The sequence below is a fragment of the Balaenoptera acutorostrata genome, chromosome 19 (assembly GCF_949987535.1).
Source record: "Balaenoptera acutorostrata chromosome 19, mBalAcu1.1, whole genome shotgun sequence".
In the NCBI taxonomy this organism is placed as follows: Eukaryota; Metazoa; Chordata; class Mammalia; order Artiodactyla; family Balaenopteridae; genus Balaenoptera; species Balaenoptera acutorostrata.
In genome coordinates this window covers 56,321,264-56,336,404 of record NC_080082.1, presented here as the reverse complement: position 1 = coordinate 56,336,404, position 15,141 = coordinate 56,321,264, and the positions used below count along the sequence as shown (strand labels likewise).

General features: G+C 54.3%; 1 protein-coding gene across 3 annotated transcripts in view; it reads right to left on the bottom strand.

Annotated features, from left to right (window-relative positions):
• Positions 1–8,519, bottom strand: part of NECTIN2 (nectin cell adhesion molecule 2) — a 29,226-nt gene extending 20,707 nt beyond the window's left edge. For all 3 annotated transcript variants that reach the window (XM_007168114.3, XM_007168116.3, XM_007168115.2), the window contains exon 1: positions 8,228–8,519. In XM_007168114.3, the coding sequence (XP_007168176.1) occupies positions 8,228–8,318 (91 nt within the window). In that variant the 5' untranslated portion in view covers positions 8,319–8,519. The remainder of the gene's footprint in view (positions 1–8,227) is intronic.
• Between the last annotated feature and the right edge of the window lie 6,622 nt (positions 8,520–15,141).

Sequence of the window (15,141 nt, the reverse complement as noted above, 5' to 3'; positions counted from 1 at the left end):
TCAAGGCAAGGCCCATGCCCAGCTGTCTCCGACCGAGATGTGAGGGAAGGAGCGTGTGCCGCCGCTGGCCTCACACAGGAATCCAGGGAAAATTAACAGGGGACCCTAGTGAGAGGGTCCCCAGCAGAAGGCAGCCCCTTGGGCAGGACCCGTCCCAGGCACTTCTCAAAACAAGTCACCAGTGAAGGCCATCGTGTTATGCAGACATCATCTCGTGGAAGCCCCACATATATCTTGCAACTCAAACCCAAGGGTGCCACCTTGGAAGATGGGCTCCTCCTCTGCGGCGGGACCGAACTGCAGAGTGTCATGTGTGGGCCCCCGGAGCATCTGGCTGGGGGCTTCCTGCTGGCTCTGTCCCCTTCCAAGTGGGGACCTTGTTTCGAGCCTAATTTCCTCCATCTGTGAAATGGGGATGTTTAAGCAGCCCTGCGGGGTCCCTTGTGACAATTCCATTAAAATGATTTTCTCCTGTAAGCTCCTCACAGGGCTGGCAGGGCAGAGGAGTCAAGCAGAGGCGGCCAGCCATCCGCTGCAGGCCAAATCCGGCTCTCCCACATAGTTACTTTTGGCCCACATAACATCGTTCCAGAAGCGGACAAGCAGCACAGAAGGGTCTGGAGATTAAAGGTCGAATCCAGACAAAAATCAGGATGTGAGGCTCTGGGGGCAACAGTTAGGTGGAGCTGAGGAAGGGCCGCCCCCTTCCCTCAAGGTGCCAGGAACCATTACCCACATGGCCCCCAAAGGCACTGAGTATGGGACAAGGGTCCCCAAAGGCTATGCCCCTTTCTAGCTGGGTGAGGAGGGAAGGGCACTCCGTCAGGGAAAAACCCAGGCCAGTGTGAGCTGCAGAAGCAAAGTAGGGCAGGGCCAAGGGCTTAAGTTTTCTTCTTGAGGTAAGTGGGAGCCATTGAGGGTTCTTCACTTGGAGAAGGACTTGGCTAAAGCGAAGATTTAGGACTTCAAGGGCATGAATGGTAGGAACCTTCCCGCCAGTTTTTCTTTCCCAGACTATGCCAACCAGTGGGCAAAAAACAGTGACTCAACCCGCAGGCCCTGGGTGCTAGAGGGTCAGCCCCTGAGGACAGGGATTTGCCTGTCTTGTTTCCTACTGTATCCCCAGAGCCTACACCAGGGCCTGGTTATAGTAGGTGCTCAATCAATACTGTTAAAAAAAAAACAACCTGTTGAATAAATATCAAGCTCTGTTCTGGGGGCAGGTACCACAGATGTGTCGGGACAAATCACGTGCTTGTCCTCTAGGAGCTGACATTCAGGAGGCGAGACAGATATTGTACAGATAGTGATCACCAAGCACTTCATTGGAAAGACTGAAGGGGTGGGGCTGGACCTAGAGCAGGGGCCTGACCCAGCCGAGGGGAGGGGCAGGAGAGCTTCCTGGAGGAGGAGACCCTTTCCAAGGGAAGCCAAGCTACAGCCCACAGAGCCCCACACCCCTCTTTGGGTCGCTGGGTCCCTTCTGGGACTCAGATTTCCTGTCCTAAGGAAGTCATCGTGGCTGCAAGATACCTCTCCTCTTCTGGGGAGTTCTCTGGCGGTCCAGTGGTTAGGACTCGGTGCTTTTACTGCTGTGACCTGGGTTCAATCCTCTCTTCTGAGGGAGACTGCCCTCCTGCATCTAGAGTGGCCCTGGTTGCTTCAGAGGATTAAAAAAAACCCCCACTTTTAGGAATTCCCTGGCGGTCCAGTGTCTAGGACTCTGTGCTTTCACTGCGGAGGGCGCAGGTTCAGTCCCTGGTTGGCAAGCCACGTGGCGCAGCCAAAAATAAATAAATAAATAAAAATTAAATTTAAAAAACCCACTTTTAGCTTCTTGTGGGGCAAGGTTCTCCGCAAGTTCTTTCATCACCAATAATCTGTCCCCGATGGCCACACAGCCCTCCTCTCTCCAACTAGCTGGCCCTCGTTCCCTCACCCTGCACCTCACTTTCTCCCCATCTCACACAGCAGATTTTCATGACCTTCTTGGCTCTCTGAGAGCAGGAATTCTTTGCCTGGTTTTGCTCACCCTCAGCGTCTGCAACAGAGACCGGCTCCTAGTAGACGCTCAATATTTGCAGAATGAATGAGGTTCTAAAATCCCATGGCTTGGACTTCCCTGGTGGTCCAGTGGGTAAGACTCAGCGCCAATGCAGGGGGCTGGGGTTCGATCCCTGGTTGGGGAACTAGATCCTGCATGCATGCCCCAAGACTAAGATCCTGAATGCTGCAACAAAGACCCAGCGCAGCCAAAAAAAAAAAAAAAAAAAAAAAAAAAAAAAATCCCATGGCTCTACAATCCCCATTCTAAGTGTCTCATTCTGAATGAATGGATAGGATGGTTCAGCCCTTGTGGGGTTAATGGCTCATTTATTAGGTATTTCCACCTCAGTAAAAGGTTCAGGATGGAAGCTTTGGAGTCATCCCTGACTCCTCTCTTTCTCTCACCACCGCCCCCCTCCACGCCACCCATGCAATCCATCAGGAAATCCTGTCAACTCCATCTTCAAAATATATCTTCAAAGCGGACCAGGTCTGATCCCTGCATTGCCTGTATCCTGGTCTAAGCCAGTGGCGTCTCTCCCCTGGGTCATCCTCCCAGGGAGGGTTGCCGTTGCCCCTGAAGTCTGTTCCCACACCCAGCCAGAGAAGCTACAGCAGATCAGGTCCCTGCTGTGGCTCTCTCCTCACTCAGAAAAAAGCTCAAGTCTTTACAGCGGCCCACAAGGCCCTGCGTGACCTGTGCCCATCCTCTTCCTGACCTCATCTCTCACCCTCTCCCCTTGGCTCACCCTGCTCCAGCCACACCATCCTCCTCACTGTTCCTCAGACGTGCCAGGCAAGTCCCACCTCCGGGCCTTTGCACTTGCTATTCTCTCATCCTGGAACACTTCCCCTTCCCTCCCTCCCTTCGGATCTTTGCTCTGGGGTGTTCCCTGACCACCTTAATGATGAGAACAGAAACTCCATTGGCCCTGCTTCGATTTCCTCATAGCAGCTGATGTCTCTTCCCCACTAGAACATCAGTGCCGGGGGCAGGGATCTTCGTCTGTCTTGGTCACTGCTGTATCCCCAGAGCCTAGAACAGTGCCTGGCACACTGTAAGAGCTCGATAAAGGTGAAGACGGGGAATCAGCAGTGCACTAGATCATACAGGCTGAGGCTGAGTTAGAGTTTGGGCTTTTTCTTGGGGGCACTGGGGAGCCACAGAGAGTTATAGGCAGGGGGAGGGACAGGGTTAGGTTTGTGCTTTAGAAAAATCCCTCAGAATGGAGTGGGTCGGGCTTCAGGAGTCAGGGTCGTGGGGATGGAGGATGAACCAGATTGCAAGCACATTCGGAAGTTGGAACGGTTGGGACACGGAGGCTGACTTGGCTGTGGGGGTGAGGGGGACGGGGTTAGTGTGGGCTAATGCCCAGATGCTTTGCGTTTCAGGCAGAGGCAGGAGAAATGATGCCAGGAGGAAGGCTGGCCTGGAGTTCGGACCCTAGTGTCCAGCACGCTGTTGGGCAGGTGATTGTGCCCTGACCTTGGCCAGGACGTGACCAGCACCACAGCGGGGGAGAGTGTGGCCATGGGAATACCGCCCTCCCTCAGCTTCCCTTGGCCAGCCAGGCTGGTGACAGCTTCATGAAGTGTCAGCTGGGTCCCCAGACACGCTTCCTCTGCCTGGGCCCTGGGATGCAGGCTTCCTGTGGTGGCAGAGTCGGGGCTGCCCAGGGCATTGTGTGAGCCCAGGGGAAACATCTGGGGGGGGTGCAGAGACTTATAGCCTGAGACCCTGAGATCTGGGGAAGGGTAATCAAGGCAGAGAGGAAGCGGCTGGGGGCCCAGACTCCTGGGTCCCTGCCTGGCTGGCTCCTCCAGGCTTGGCTCACGCCCTCCAGACCAATAACGCATCATGACCTGCCCTCTCACCACGGGGTGCAGCAGACTCCAGCAGACCCTTGAAGGCCAGCGTGCTTGGAGCGCTGGCCTCAGCTGCTGCCTCAGCTACCTTGTCAATTAATTAACTGCATTAATCACAGTGCCCACCCTCACAGCCGACATCCAGGAGCCGGTCTGAGGAGGGGGTGAGCAGCTGCGGTAGCCAGGATATGGGGCTGTCTGCCTGGGCCCGCATGTCGGCACCTCCCTCCCCCAGCCCACCTCTCTGATCGTGGTCATCACTCAGCTCGGGGCACCCCTTCCCTCCCTGGTCTGAGATTTCCCTGCCTTTCTGCAGGGGCTTGACCCCCCTGAAGGTTTCCCCTGTGGGGTCTGATACTTCTGGGGGTGAATCTCTTCCTGGTCAAGCCCCTCAGACAGAACCCCACTCCCACCGATCTGCCCAGTGTAGAGTTTACACCAAAACATTTCTGTCTCTGAGACTCTGGCCTCCTCCTCCTGCAGGTCCTGTCTCTTTGATCTCTTGTGTCTCTGTCTCTGATTCTTAGGGTTCCGAGTCTGCCCCCTGTGTGTCTCCCAGGAGTCCCTGGTCTCTGCTCTCTGTGTCTATCTGTCTGTCTTTCTCTCTAACTACTTTATTGGGATACAATTCCCATACCATACAATTCCCCCATTTAAAGTGACCAGCTTGGGACTTCCCTGGTGGCGCAGTGGTTAAGAATCCGCCTGCTGGGCTTCCCTGGTGGCGCAGTGGTTGAGAATCTGCCTGCCAATGCAGAGGACACGGGTTCGAGTCCTGGTCTGGGAGGATCCCACATGCCGCGGAGCAACTAGGCCCGTGAGCCACAACTACTGAGCCTGCGCGTCTGGAGCCTGTGCTCCGCAATGGGAGAGGCCATGACAGTGAGAGGCCCGCGCACCGCGATGAAGAGTGGCCCCCGCACCGCGATGAAGAGTGGCCCCTGCTTGCCACAACTAGAGAAAGCCCTCGCACAGAAACGAAGACCCAACATAGCCATAAAATAAAATTAAAAAAAAAAAAATTAACAGGAAAAAAAAAAAAAGAATCCGCCTGCCAATGCTGGGGACACGGGTTCGAGCCCTGGTCCGGGAAGATCCCACATGCCGCGGAGCAACTAAACCCGGGCACCACAACTACTGAGCCTGCGCTCTAGAGCTCGCAAGCCACAACTACTGAGCCCGAGTGCCACAACTACTGAAGCCTGCATGCCTAGAGCCCGTGCTCTGCAACAAGAGAAGCCACCGCAATGAGAAGCCCGTACGCCTCAACAAAGAGTAGCCCCCGCTCACCACAACTAGAGAAAGCCCGCATGCAGCAACGAAGACCCAACGCAGCCAAAAATGAATAAATAAATAAATAAAAATAAAGTGTCCAGCTCAATGGCTCTTAGTAAATTCATAGATTTGTGCCTCCATTACCACAATCAATTTCAGATCATTTTCACCAGGCCAAAAAAATCCTAGCTGTTCTCATATTATTTTTCTTCTGTATCTCCAACATCTGAGGTCTGGGTCTTTCTGGGTCTGGGTCTCCTAGTCTCTGGAATCTGGCTCCCTGCACCGATTCCTGGGGTCCCTAATCTCTCCAGGTTTCTGGTCTCCATCTCTCAGGGCTGCCATTTCTCGGTGTCTCTGACCCTCAGCTCTCTCTGCCTCCTGGGTCTCCCCATCTCTGCATGTCTCTCCACACCTCTGACATACTTTCTCTTTGCTGGGCCATCTTACTGGGTCCCCTCTTCTCCTCCCCCTCCTGCTCCATTTCTCAGCATCACCGGGACATTAAAAATGTAACAGCATCCCTGGCAGAAGCGGGGGAGCTGGCCAGAGTGCCCAACTCCCTGTCCCTCCCGTGTCCACCACTCCCCGTGGCCCCCACACACTGCTGGCCTTGAGGCTCGCCTGTGCCCCGACCTCCCTGGGTCACAGCATCGCTGTCACTGACTGGCTGGGGTCTTTTGGGCCCCTTGCCTGTCACCAAACCTCTGTCTCTCTCTTTATGCTGTTCCTGCCTTTATCCAGACATCCTTCCAGCTCCTTCCCCCCAACCCGCTCCCCCTCCCACACTACCCCATCCCTGTGGCTGTATTTCATTCCCCCATCCCTCGGTTCCATTCCTGTATGTGTCTCTGACCCCATCCCTAAATTTGTTTCTGATGCCCTCCCTCTATTGGCTTCTGTCCCCATCCCTGTATCTCCAGCCATTCCCTGTATCCCTCTCTCCCCTCTCCTCCCCCTAGGATGTGAGCAGACCCACCCTTACTTCTCCCCTGTCCAGTTCCCCTTCCCTAACAAGAAGAGACAGCAGGCCGGCAGGCCCCTCTCCTCCCATCCCCCTCCGCTACCGTGGGGCTGCCTGGCTGACATGGATGAGCAGCGAAAGCTGGGAGGACTGGGGAGGGAAGCCACAGCAGGAAGCCCAGGTGGTGCACCCTCATTCCGTGGAGGCCAAGGAGGGGGAAGGCAGAGGAGCCAGGGACAGGGAGACAGAGATGGATGGAAAGGAGAGAGAGAGGGCAAGAAAGGAGGAGAGAAAGAGCTTGGAGAGAGATTAGAGAGCCAGAGGAGCAGAGGGAGAGGGTGAGAAATGGAGAGAGGAAGCGGGAAGAGAAAAGTGAGGGAAGGAGGGGAGGGAGAGAGAGAAAGAGAGGGAGGGAGAAAGGGAGGGAGGGTGGGAAGGAGAGACGCAGAGAGGAGAGCAGAGAGCAAAGGCACAAGGATGGAGGGTCAGGAAAGGGGAAGACCTCCTCCTCAGGTGCTAAGAGCTTCCCCCCGGGGACCAGTGGGACCTCTAAATCCCTCCAATGGCCCCGCAGGGAAGGAATTATCTCTGTTTTCCAAAGGAGGAAATGGAGGCTCAGAGGCACTTTCTGGAGCCCACCAGGTGGGGCAGAGCCAAGAAAGGCTCTGAAGTCTGCAGACTGGCTGTAGACCCTGGGAAAGTGGCTTGCCCTTTCTAAGCCTGTTTCCTCATCTGCAAAATGGGAACAGGAACTGGACCTGTCTCCCAGGGTGATCAAGAGCCTTCCATGAGATCATGCACCAAGTCAATGTCTGGCACAAGGTCGGGTGGATTCTGAGCATTCTCACAGAGGTGGCAGGTTCTGACTTTATCTCCCTATCTCTGACACAGAGGGAGAAGCAGGCGATGGAAGAGTCAGTACACACTTCTGGGTCAAAGCTGGGAGACAATTCAGACACATGCTGGGAAAAAAAGACCAGGGGTCCCGCAAGCTCCCTCCGTAGTTTCTGGCAAACCTTTGGGAAACTCCAGTATCCTGAGTTTCTAACTGGTAATAAACAGCCGGGTCACCTGCAAAGGGGCGGGGCCAGAGCCTCCTTCACCTGTTTCCTCCCATCCCCTCCCTCTCCCGGGGCTGCACCCCTCCCCCAGGGGAGGTGGGGAGTGGGCCGAGCAGAGGGAAAGACAGCGGATTAGGGCGGCGTCTCTTCGCGTCCACCTCCCGCTGCGGCTCCTAGGACAAAGGCACGACTAGAGGAAAGATAAGGTCCCGAAACCGGGAGTCCGGGACCGGGAGTCAGGAGAGCGCCCGCCCCCGCCTTGCCCTGGCTCGGCGAAAGTGAAACCCGGAAAACTTCCCCAGGGATGCCCCGCCGACGGCTCGCAAGGAAAGGGAAGTGTCCCAGCCGGCGGGACTCGGCCTCCTTAGTCTACCTGGGACACAGCCGACCGAGCCTCCAGCTTCCAGACAGGGCCTCCGGCCCTTAATTATATCTATAACCCAAGAGTCAGGGTTTCTGCCCACATTTATGTCTGAATCTCAGGAGACATTCCAATGCCCACAATTAAATCTGGAGCCCAGGAGACAGGGCCTTTTGCCCTCCCCTCCCCCCAATTCTGTCTGGAACCCAGGAGACAGAGCCCCCTGCTCACAATCTGGAACCCACAAGTTTGAGCCCTTCCTGCCCCCAATTCTACCAAGACCCCGGTAGACAGAGCCCTTAGCCTTCATTCTTCCTGGGACCCAAGAGATAGAGCCCTCAGCCCCTAATTTTTCTGGGGCCCGGGAGTCAGAGCCTTTAGCCCTCTCGGGCTCGGGGTTGGAGCTCGCAGGCCCTTCCCCAGGTCGCCCGAATTATCACTCTTGGCCCTCTAGGGGACCCAAAGTCCGAGCTCCCCGCCCCTCTCGAGGACCTCGGCATCTGGCTCCCTGCCCTCAATTCTCCCCGGGCCTCAGACTCCCAACTCTGGAAGACGGAAAGGGGGGTGGTCTCGCCTCATCATCGCGACCCTCCTGCTGGGGGTAGGGAAGGGGATGGGTTCGCGCGCGGCGGGGAGGCGCCTGCGGTCTCTCACCGGTTTCCCGGAGCAGTAGCAGCAGCAATGGCAGTAGCGGCAGCTTCGGCGGCGACAATTTCGACGGCGGGAGGGCTGCGTCCCGGGCCATGGGGGGCCCGGGAGGGACTGGGCCCGGGCGGGGGCCTGCGGGCCACTCTGCGTGCGCCAATCGGCTGGGCAGACGCGCAGGTGCCTGAGTGGCTTCGGCTCCCGACTGGTTCCCGCCGCGCTCTGCTCTCGCGGTCCGGTTCTCCCGGCTCAGCGCCCCCCGGCCCCCAGCTTCTTTCTGGCTTCGGACTCGCTGACGTCACAGGACCCACCCCCTTCTTCCCCCGGGCGCCGAGCCGCTCTTAGGTTCGGGCCACGCCCCCTCATGCTGGTCTGACCCCGCCCCCTCCTGGGATTCCACGCCCGCCCCGCCCCCCAGCATTCCTCTCCCTCCCTGTCCTAGGATTCTACCTACACCCGCTACTCCCCAGGCTTCTCTGTCCGCCCCTCCCAGGATTCTTTGATCACCGCCCCCTGTCCCAGAATTCTATCTTTGCCTTCTCTTAGCGTTCAAACCCCGCCCCTTAGTGTTCTAGCCAAGCCCCTTTACACCAGAGGTTGCCCTCGCGCCCCGCCCCCTGTCTAACGGGGCACGCTTAGGGGCTTCCGAACGTCCCGCCTCCGTGAAGCCCCGCCCTCCAACACGACCTCTCCCATTCGTTCTCCAGGTAGTCTGCCCCGCCCCTTCCCAGGAGTTAAGTTTACCCTGGCCTCGGTCCCGCCCAAAGTCCTAACCCCACCCCGCCCCCTTCAGTATTAGTCCTGCCCGTCTCGTCACACCCGCGTGAGGCACGTGGGTTCTCATAGGTCCGCCCCTCTGGAGCCACGCCCCCACGCTGAGACCCCACCCCCTTCCCCGCCTCGAGACTTCCCCAGTTCTCGCCCCGGGGCCACTGTCTCTCAGGTCTGTGCGCATCTCAGCCTATCTTCATCTTTTTCAATCTCTGCCTGCGACTCTGGGAGTCGTTTCTTTTTAGATTTCTCTCTGTCTCTTTTAGTGTCTCTGTTTTTGTGTCTATCTTTGCCTCTCTTTTTCCGTCCCTGTGTTTATCTCTGGGTCTTTCAGTCTTCACGTTTCCGTGTCTCTTAGTGTTTCTGGTCTCTTTCTTCCTGGTGTCTTTTTCTATCACTGTGTTTAGTGTCACTTGGTTCCTTGTCTCTTTCCATCCCTTTGACTTTGTTCTCGGTCTGTGTTTCTGTCTCTCTCGCTCCCTGCATCTGTGTCTCTCTCTGCGTCTGTGTCTCTCTGTATGTTTCTATCTCTGTCTTTCTCTGTTCCTCTGTCTCTCTGTGGGTTTCTGTGTCTTTCGGTATCTCTTGTTTCTCTCTGCGTCTCTCTTGACCTCTCTCTCTCGCTCCCTGCATTCCCCAGTCCTCTCCTGCATCTGGTCCGCACCGTCTCCTTACCGCAGCCTTCCGCCAGGGGGCAGCACAGACCACCCCCGGCGCTCCGCTGGCCCTGCGGGGCTGGGCTAGGATCGGGCCTCCAGACTCCGCTGGTCCCTCCCCGTGTCCTTGTCCCACTTCTATCTTCCCAGCCTCCTCGCGTCTTTGTGTCTCTGGCTCTGACTCGGCCCCTTTGTCTCTCCCCGGCGGCTCCCGCTCCTCCCCACCCCCACCTACCTCTTCACATTCCTTGGACTGCCCGGGGGAGCTGGTGAGGCCGCCCAGCGTGTAGGGACGAGGGCGGGAAACAGGAGGCCGAGGGAGGGGATGCCACCGAGCGCCTGAAATCCCTCCGTTCCATTTCCTCTGAAAAGGAGCTGATCAGCTGGGGCAGATGTTTGGGAGCTTCTTGCCCTACCAAGAGGACCCCCATAGACTTGTCCTCCCTTCACACCTGACATGCACCTGAGTTTTTCTCTCCAGAAGGGCAAGATCTTACCTGGTGGAGACTCTTACTGACTGGCATTCACGTCTTGGTAAAAATACTATTAATAAATGTATTTAGCACTTACTATGTGCCAGGCACTGATCCAAGTGCGCTACAAGTATTATCTCAAATAACCCCCACAGCACCCTGTGTGATGAGGAAACTGAGGCACAAAGAGAGATGAAGTGACTGGACCCAAAGTCAAAGGGTTTGCTACTTGTCAATTAATTCCGCACAAGGATCCCGTGAAGGGGACACTTATGATCCCCATTTCAGTGAAAAGTACACAGAACACAGAGTGATCATTTGCCCCACGCTACCCAGCAAGGAAGTAGCAGGCTGGGAGCTCCCCATAAGGTGTTTCTCAGACTCGACACTAGCCTGGTGTGAAGCCAGCTGGACAAATACAGTAGTCCCCTCTTATCTGCGGTTTCAATTACCCCACAGTCAACCAGTCTGAAAATATCAAATGGAAAATTCCAGAAATAAAACTTCATCGGTTTTTGTTTGTTTTGTTTTTAAAATTTATTTATTTTATTTTTATTTAATTTTGGCTGCGTTGGGTCTTTATTGCTGCAGGCGGGCTTTCTCTAGTTGCAGAGAGCGGGGGCTACTCTTCATTGCGGTGGCTTCTCTTGTTGCGGAGCACGGGCTCTGGAGCGCAGGCTCAGTAGTTGTGGCGCACAGGCTTAGTTGCTCCGCGGCATGTGGGACCTTCCCGGACCAGGGCTCGAACCTGTGTCCCCTGCACTGGCAGGCAGATTCTTAACCGCTGCGCCACCAGGGAAGCCCACTTCATCGGTTTTAAATCATTCTGTAGCGTGATGAAGTCTCGAGCCCTAGACGTAAATCATCCCTTTGTCCAGCATATCCTCACTTATACACTACCTGCCTGTGAGTCACTTAGTAGCCGTCGCTGTTATCAGATCTATCAGATCGACTGCGGCGGTATCACAGTGCTTATGTCCAGGTAACCCTATTTTACTTAATAATGGCCCCAAAACACAAGAATAGCAATGCTGGGGACTTCCCTGGTGGTCCAGTGGTTAAGACTCCATGCTTCCACTGCAGAGGGCACGGGTTCGATCCCTGGTGGGAGAAATAAGATTTCTCATGCCACACGGCATGATCAAAAAAAAAAAAAAAAAAAAAAAAGATGCTGGTAATTCAGATATTCTCTTACTGTGCCTCATTTATAAATTAAAGTTTGTCATAGGGATGCATGTATAGGAAAAAACATTGTATATGTAGGGTTCAGTACAATCTACGTTTCCACTGGGGGTCTTGGAACATACCCTCCACAAATAGGGGAGAACTACTGTAGGTACATAATAAATTCTCTCTAGAACTCTCTGTCCTCTCCCCAGTCTGGGGCCAGACTAAGGCCAGGATCTCTCGGGTTAGTGCCATCTTTGCTACTAACTTGCTTTGTAAAATTCTCTCTCCTCCCCCATTTCTCCCTTGAATAAAATAACCAGTCCCCAGGGAGACTTCTTCCAGGAAGCCCCCCTTAGCACCTATTCTTCTCCTGGTCTGTCAAGGAGCGTGCTCAGCTGTCTCCTGGCTATTCTTTGTGAGCTGGGATGAGCCCGGGAGGGAAGGCCCAGGAGGGTGGTAGGCTAGAGTTTCATGCCCCCAGTCACATGATTAAGGGGACATGGATAAGGTTGAGCACTGCCGTGTGTGTTTGTTGACAAATGACTGGGTGGGTCTCATACCTGGGGAGTTGATTTCCAGTGTCAAGGAGTCTCAGAGGTGACAGTTCACTGAAGAGCCATAACCACCAGGAGGTAGGGGCACAGGGCCAAAGGCTTCCTGATGGAGCTGGAGAGTTGATGCCAAGTATTTTACCTGCCCAGTAACCTCTTCCATACTAAGCCCTTATAGTTCAGAGCGAGCCTGGCCAGTCCTGGCCAATCAGAGCATTCTATCCCCTGGCCACAGGGATTGGTTCAGGGTTGGGGGTGGGGCCCATTCCTGACCAATAAGAATTAGCCCTGAGACTTCTGCTTGAACTAATAGGAAAGGGACACCCTCTTTTGATGGGGGTTGCTAAACTTGTAGGGTAGAAATCTGGTACTATGGGTGCCACCAGAGACAAAAGACTCTGCCGGTGCATGGAGGACAGCAGAGCTGAGAAATGGAAAACGACAGCTTTCTGGGCTTCCCTGGGGGCGCAGTGGTTAAGAATCCACCTGCCAATGCAGGGGACACGGGTTTAAGCCCTGTTCCGGGAAGATCCCACATGCCGTGGAGCAACCAAGCCCGTGTGCCACAGCTACTGAGCCCCTGTGCCACAACTACTGAAGCCCACGTGCCTAGATCCTGTGCTCCACAACAAGAGAAGCCACGGCAATGAGAAGCCCGCGCACCACCACGAAGAGGAGCCCCTGTTTGCAGCAACGAAGACCCAATGCAGCCAAAAATAAATTAAAAAAAAAAAAAGGATAAAACTCCCTTATAAAAAAAAGAAAAGGACAGTTTTCTGATGAGACTATTTGAGCCCCTGGATCCAGCTATGCCTGAAGGTAGCCAGCCTTTGCCTTTGATCTTCCTGGTTATATGAGTGAATAATTTTCCCTTTTCACTTACACAACTTTTTGGCTTCAGTTTTTTGTCATTTGCAACGAAGCATATCTTTACTAATCAAATCTGTACGAGTCCAGAGGTGGCACAAATTCCAGTAAAGTTCCAAGGACAAGGAACGGGGACTGAAAACTTGTCAGAACTCTTCAAGATGTCCTGGCTTTGAAGGACAGGCAAGCCTTGTTACAGCTGGAGAAAACGAGGAAGGACGTTCCAGGTGGGAGGAATAGTAAAGTCACAAAGGCACAAGGTGTGAGAGAGGGAGCAGTGGGTGTGTGAGGGGCAACATCTTAGCAGGTCCTGAACGCCAGGTGAAGGGTGGCTTATGCTCTGGAAAGCAATAGGGAGCCACAGAAAGTTGAGGAGCAAGGGGAGTCTACTCCAAATTTGCCTTTACTTCCTGGAGCCCCAGATCCTGGTGGTTCATTCCTCCTCCCCTCCCCTTCCCCCAGACTCTTGGCCAAGGTGGGAGGAGGGGTCAGACTGAGGAGGGCAGCAGGCTACCATCTGTATGCAAATTGCCTGGGATGCCATGCAGATGAGGGATCTTATGCAATATATGCCCTACTGGGAGGCAGGCCAGGACCCTCCCCTCATTAACTCGGGGACCAGGTGCTGGGCGGAGCACCCCTTCCTCCCTGGGGTCCCCTCTCTCCCCTCCCCCAGCCGTCTGTTCACTCCCCCTCCAGCTCCCCAAATCCCCCTTCACCAATATCTGCCCTTAGAGTGGTACCTCTCTCCACCTGGTCCCTTCCTTACTTTTCTTTCTGTCCCTCCATTTTCCATGAATGATGATGATGATAATAATAATAACAACAATAATAATAAACACATACTGAACACATGCTCTGTGCAAGGCTTTGTACCAAACACTTTCCACAGTTATCGAATTCTCCCAACCACCCTATGATTTTTATGTGTGTCTGCTGTATTTTTTTTTTTTTTTACTTATTTTATTTATTTATTTTTGGCTGCATTGGGTCTTCGTTGCTACACGAGGGCTTTCTCTAGTTGCAGTGAGCGGGGGCTACTCTTCGTTGCGGTGCACGGGCTTCTCATTGTGGTGGCTTCTCTTGTTGCGGAGCACGGGCTCTGGGCACACGGGCTTCAGTAGTTGCAGCACGTGTGCTCAGTAGTTGTGGCGCACAGGCTTAGTTGCTCCGCGGCATGTGGGATCGTCCCAGACCAGGGCTCGAACCCGTGTCCCCCGCATTGGCGGGCGGATTCTTAACCACTGCGCCACCAGGGAAGCCCTGCTGTATTTATTTTTTATTTATTTATTTTTTGTAAAGAATATTCAGTTGGGGAGGGAGGGATGGATTGGGAGTTTGCGATTAGCAGACGCAAACTATTGCATATAGAATGGATAAACAACAAGGTCCAAGGGAACTCTATTCAGTATCCTGTGATAAACCATAGTGGAAAAGAATATGAAACAGAATGTATATATATGTATAACTGAATCACTTTGCTGTACATCAGAAACTAACACAACATTGTAAATCAACTATACTTTGATTAAAAAAAAATGTGAGCTGAACGTAGAGGGGAGGGATGGAAAGATCGAGTAAGCCCCAAGTATCTGCGAGTCCTTAAGGTATTTCTTGCTGGTGACTCTCGCTCTGCTTGGTGAGTCCTGTGCCCTCGTATGTCATGCAGGTAAAAGCCGTGGCCACCAAGCACATTTTCCTCCAGCTGCAGCTGTGGCCGAGCGCATTTGCCCCCATGTGGCCCTGGCATCTTCTGGGTGCAGAAGCTCCTGGCTCCCCCTCGACTCTGGGCATGGAGACCACACCACAGTGAAAGGACAAGAGAGCCACATGGACACCAGAGTTCAGGTAGGGGGCCCTTTGATTGATTGCGCCCCAACTCTCTTGCTTCTCAGGTTTGTTTTAATCTGATTCAATAAACCATGGGATTTGAGCACCTTTATTCAGCCACTGTGAGCTCTTCTGCCCTGGGGCCTCTGGGCATCTGCTCAGTTCCCTACAGGGAGGCTCCCATAGCATCAACTTCGCATGGCTCCAACTTCGCACGGCCACAGATCCCACTTGGTCCATTTTGTGGCTGAGTAAACTGATGACAGGGGGTGGGGCCACCTGCAGAGACCTCCCAGCATGCATTGCACAGGGTTGGCTGCTCCCACACCTCCCCGTGGCCATCCACGGCCCAAGTGTGATTTATCTCCATCTGATGGACTCAGGGAGGTGAAGTCACTTGCCCAAAGTCACACATGTCCGCCCCCCCCAGCCCCCTCCCACTGCTTCAGAGCTGCTCCTTTCAAACATTTTTTTTCTCTTCCTTTCTAACTGGAACGATCTCTCTGAATCCCAGTTCTTTCTGTGTTTCTGTCTTTGTCTCTACAGGCCTACCTCTCTTTATGGCACTTTGCTTTATTGCGCTTCCCAGATACTGCATTTTTTAC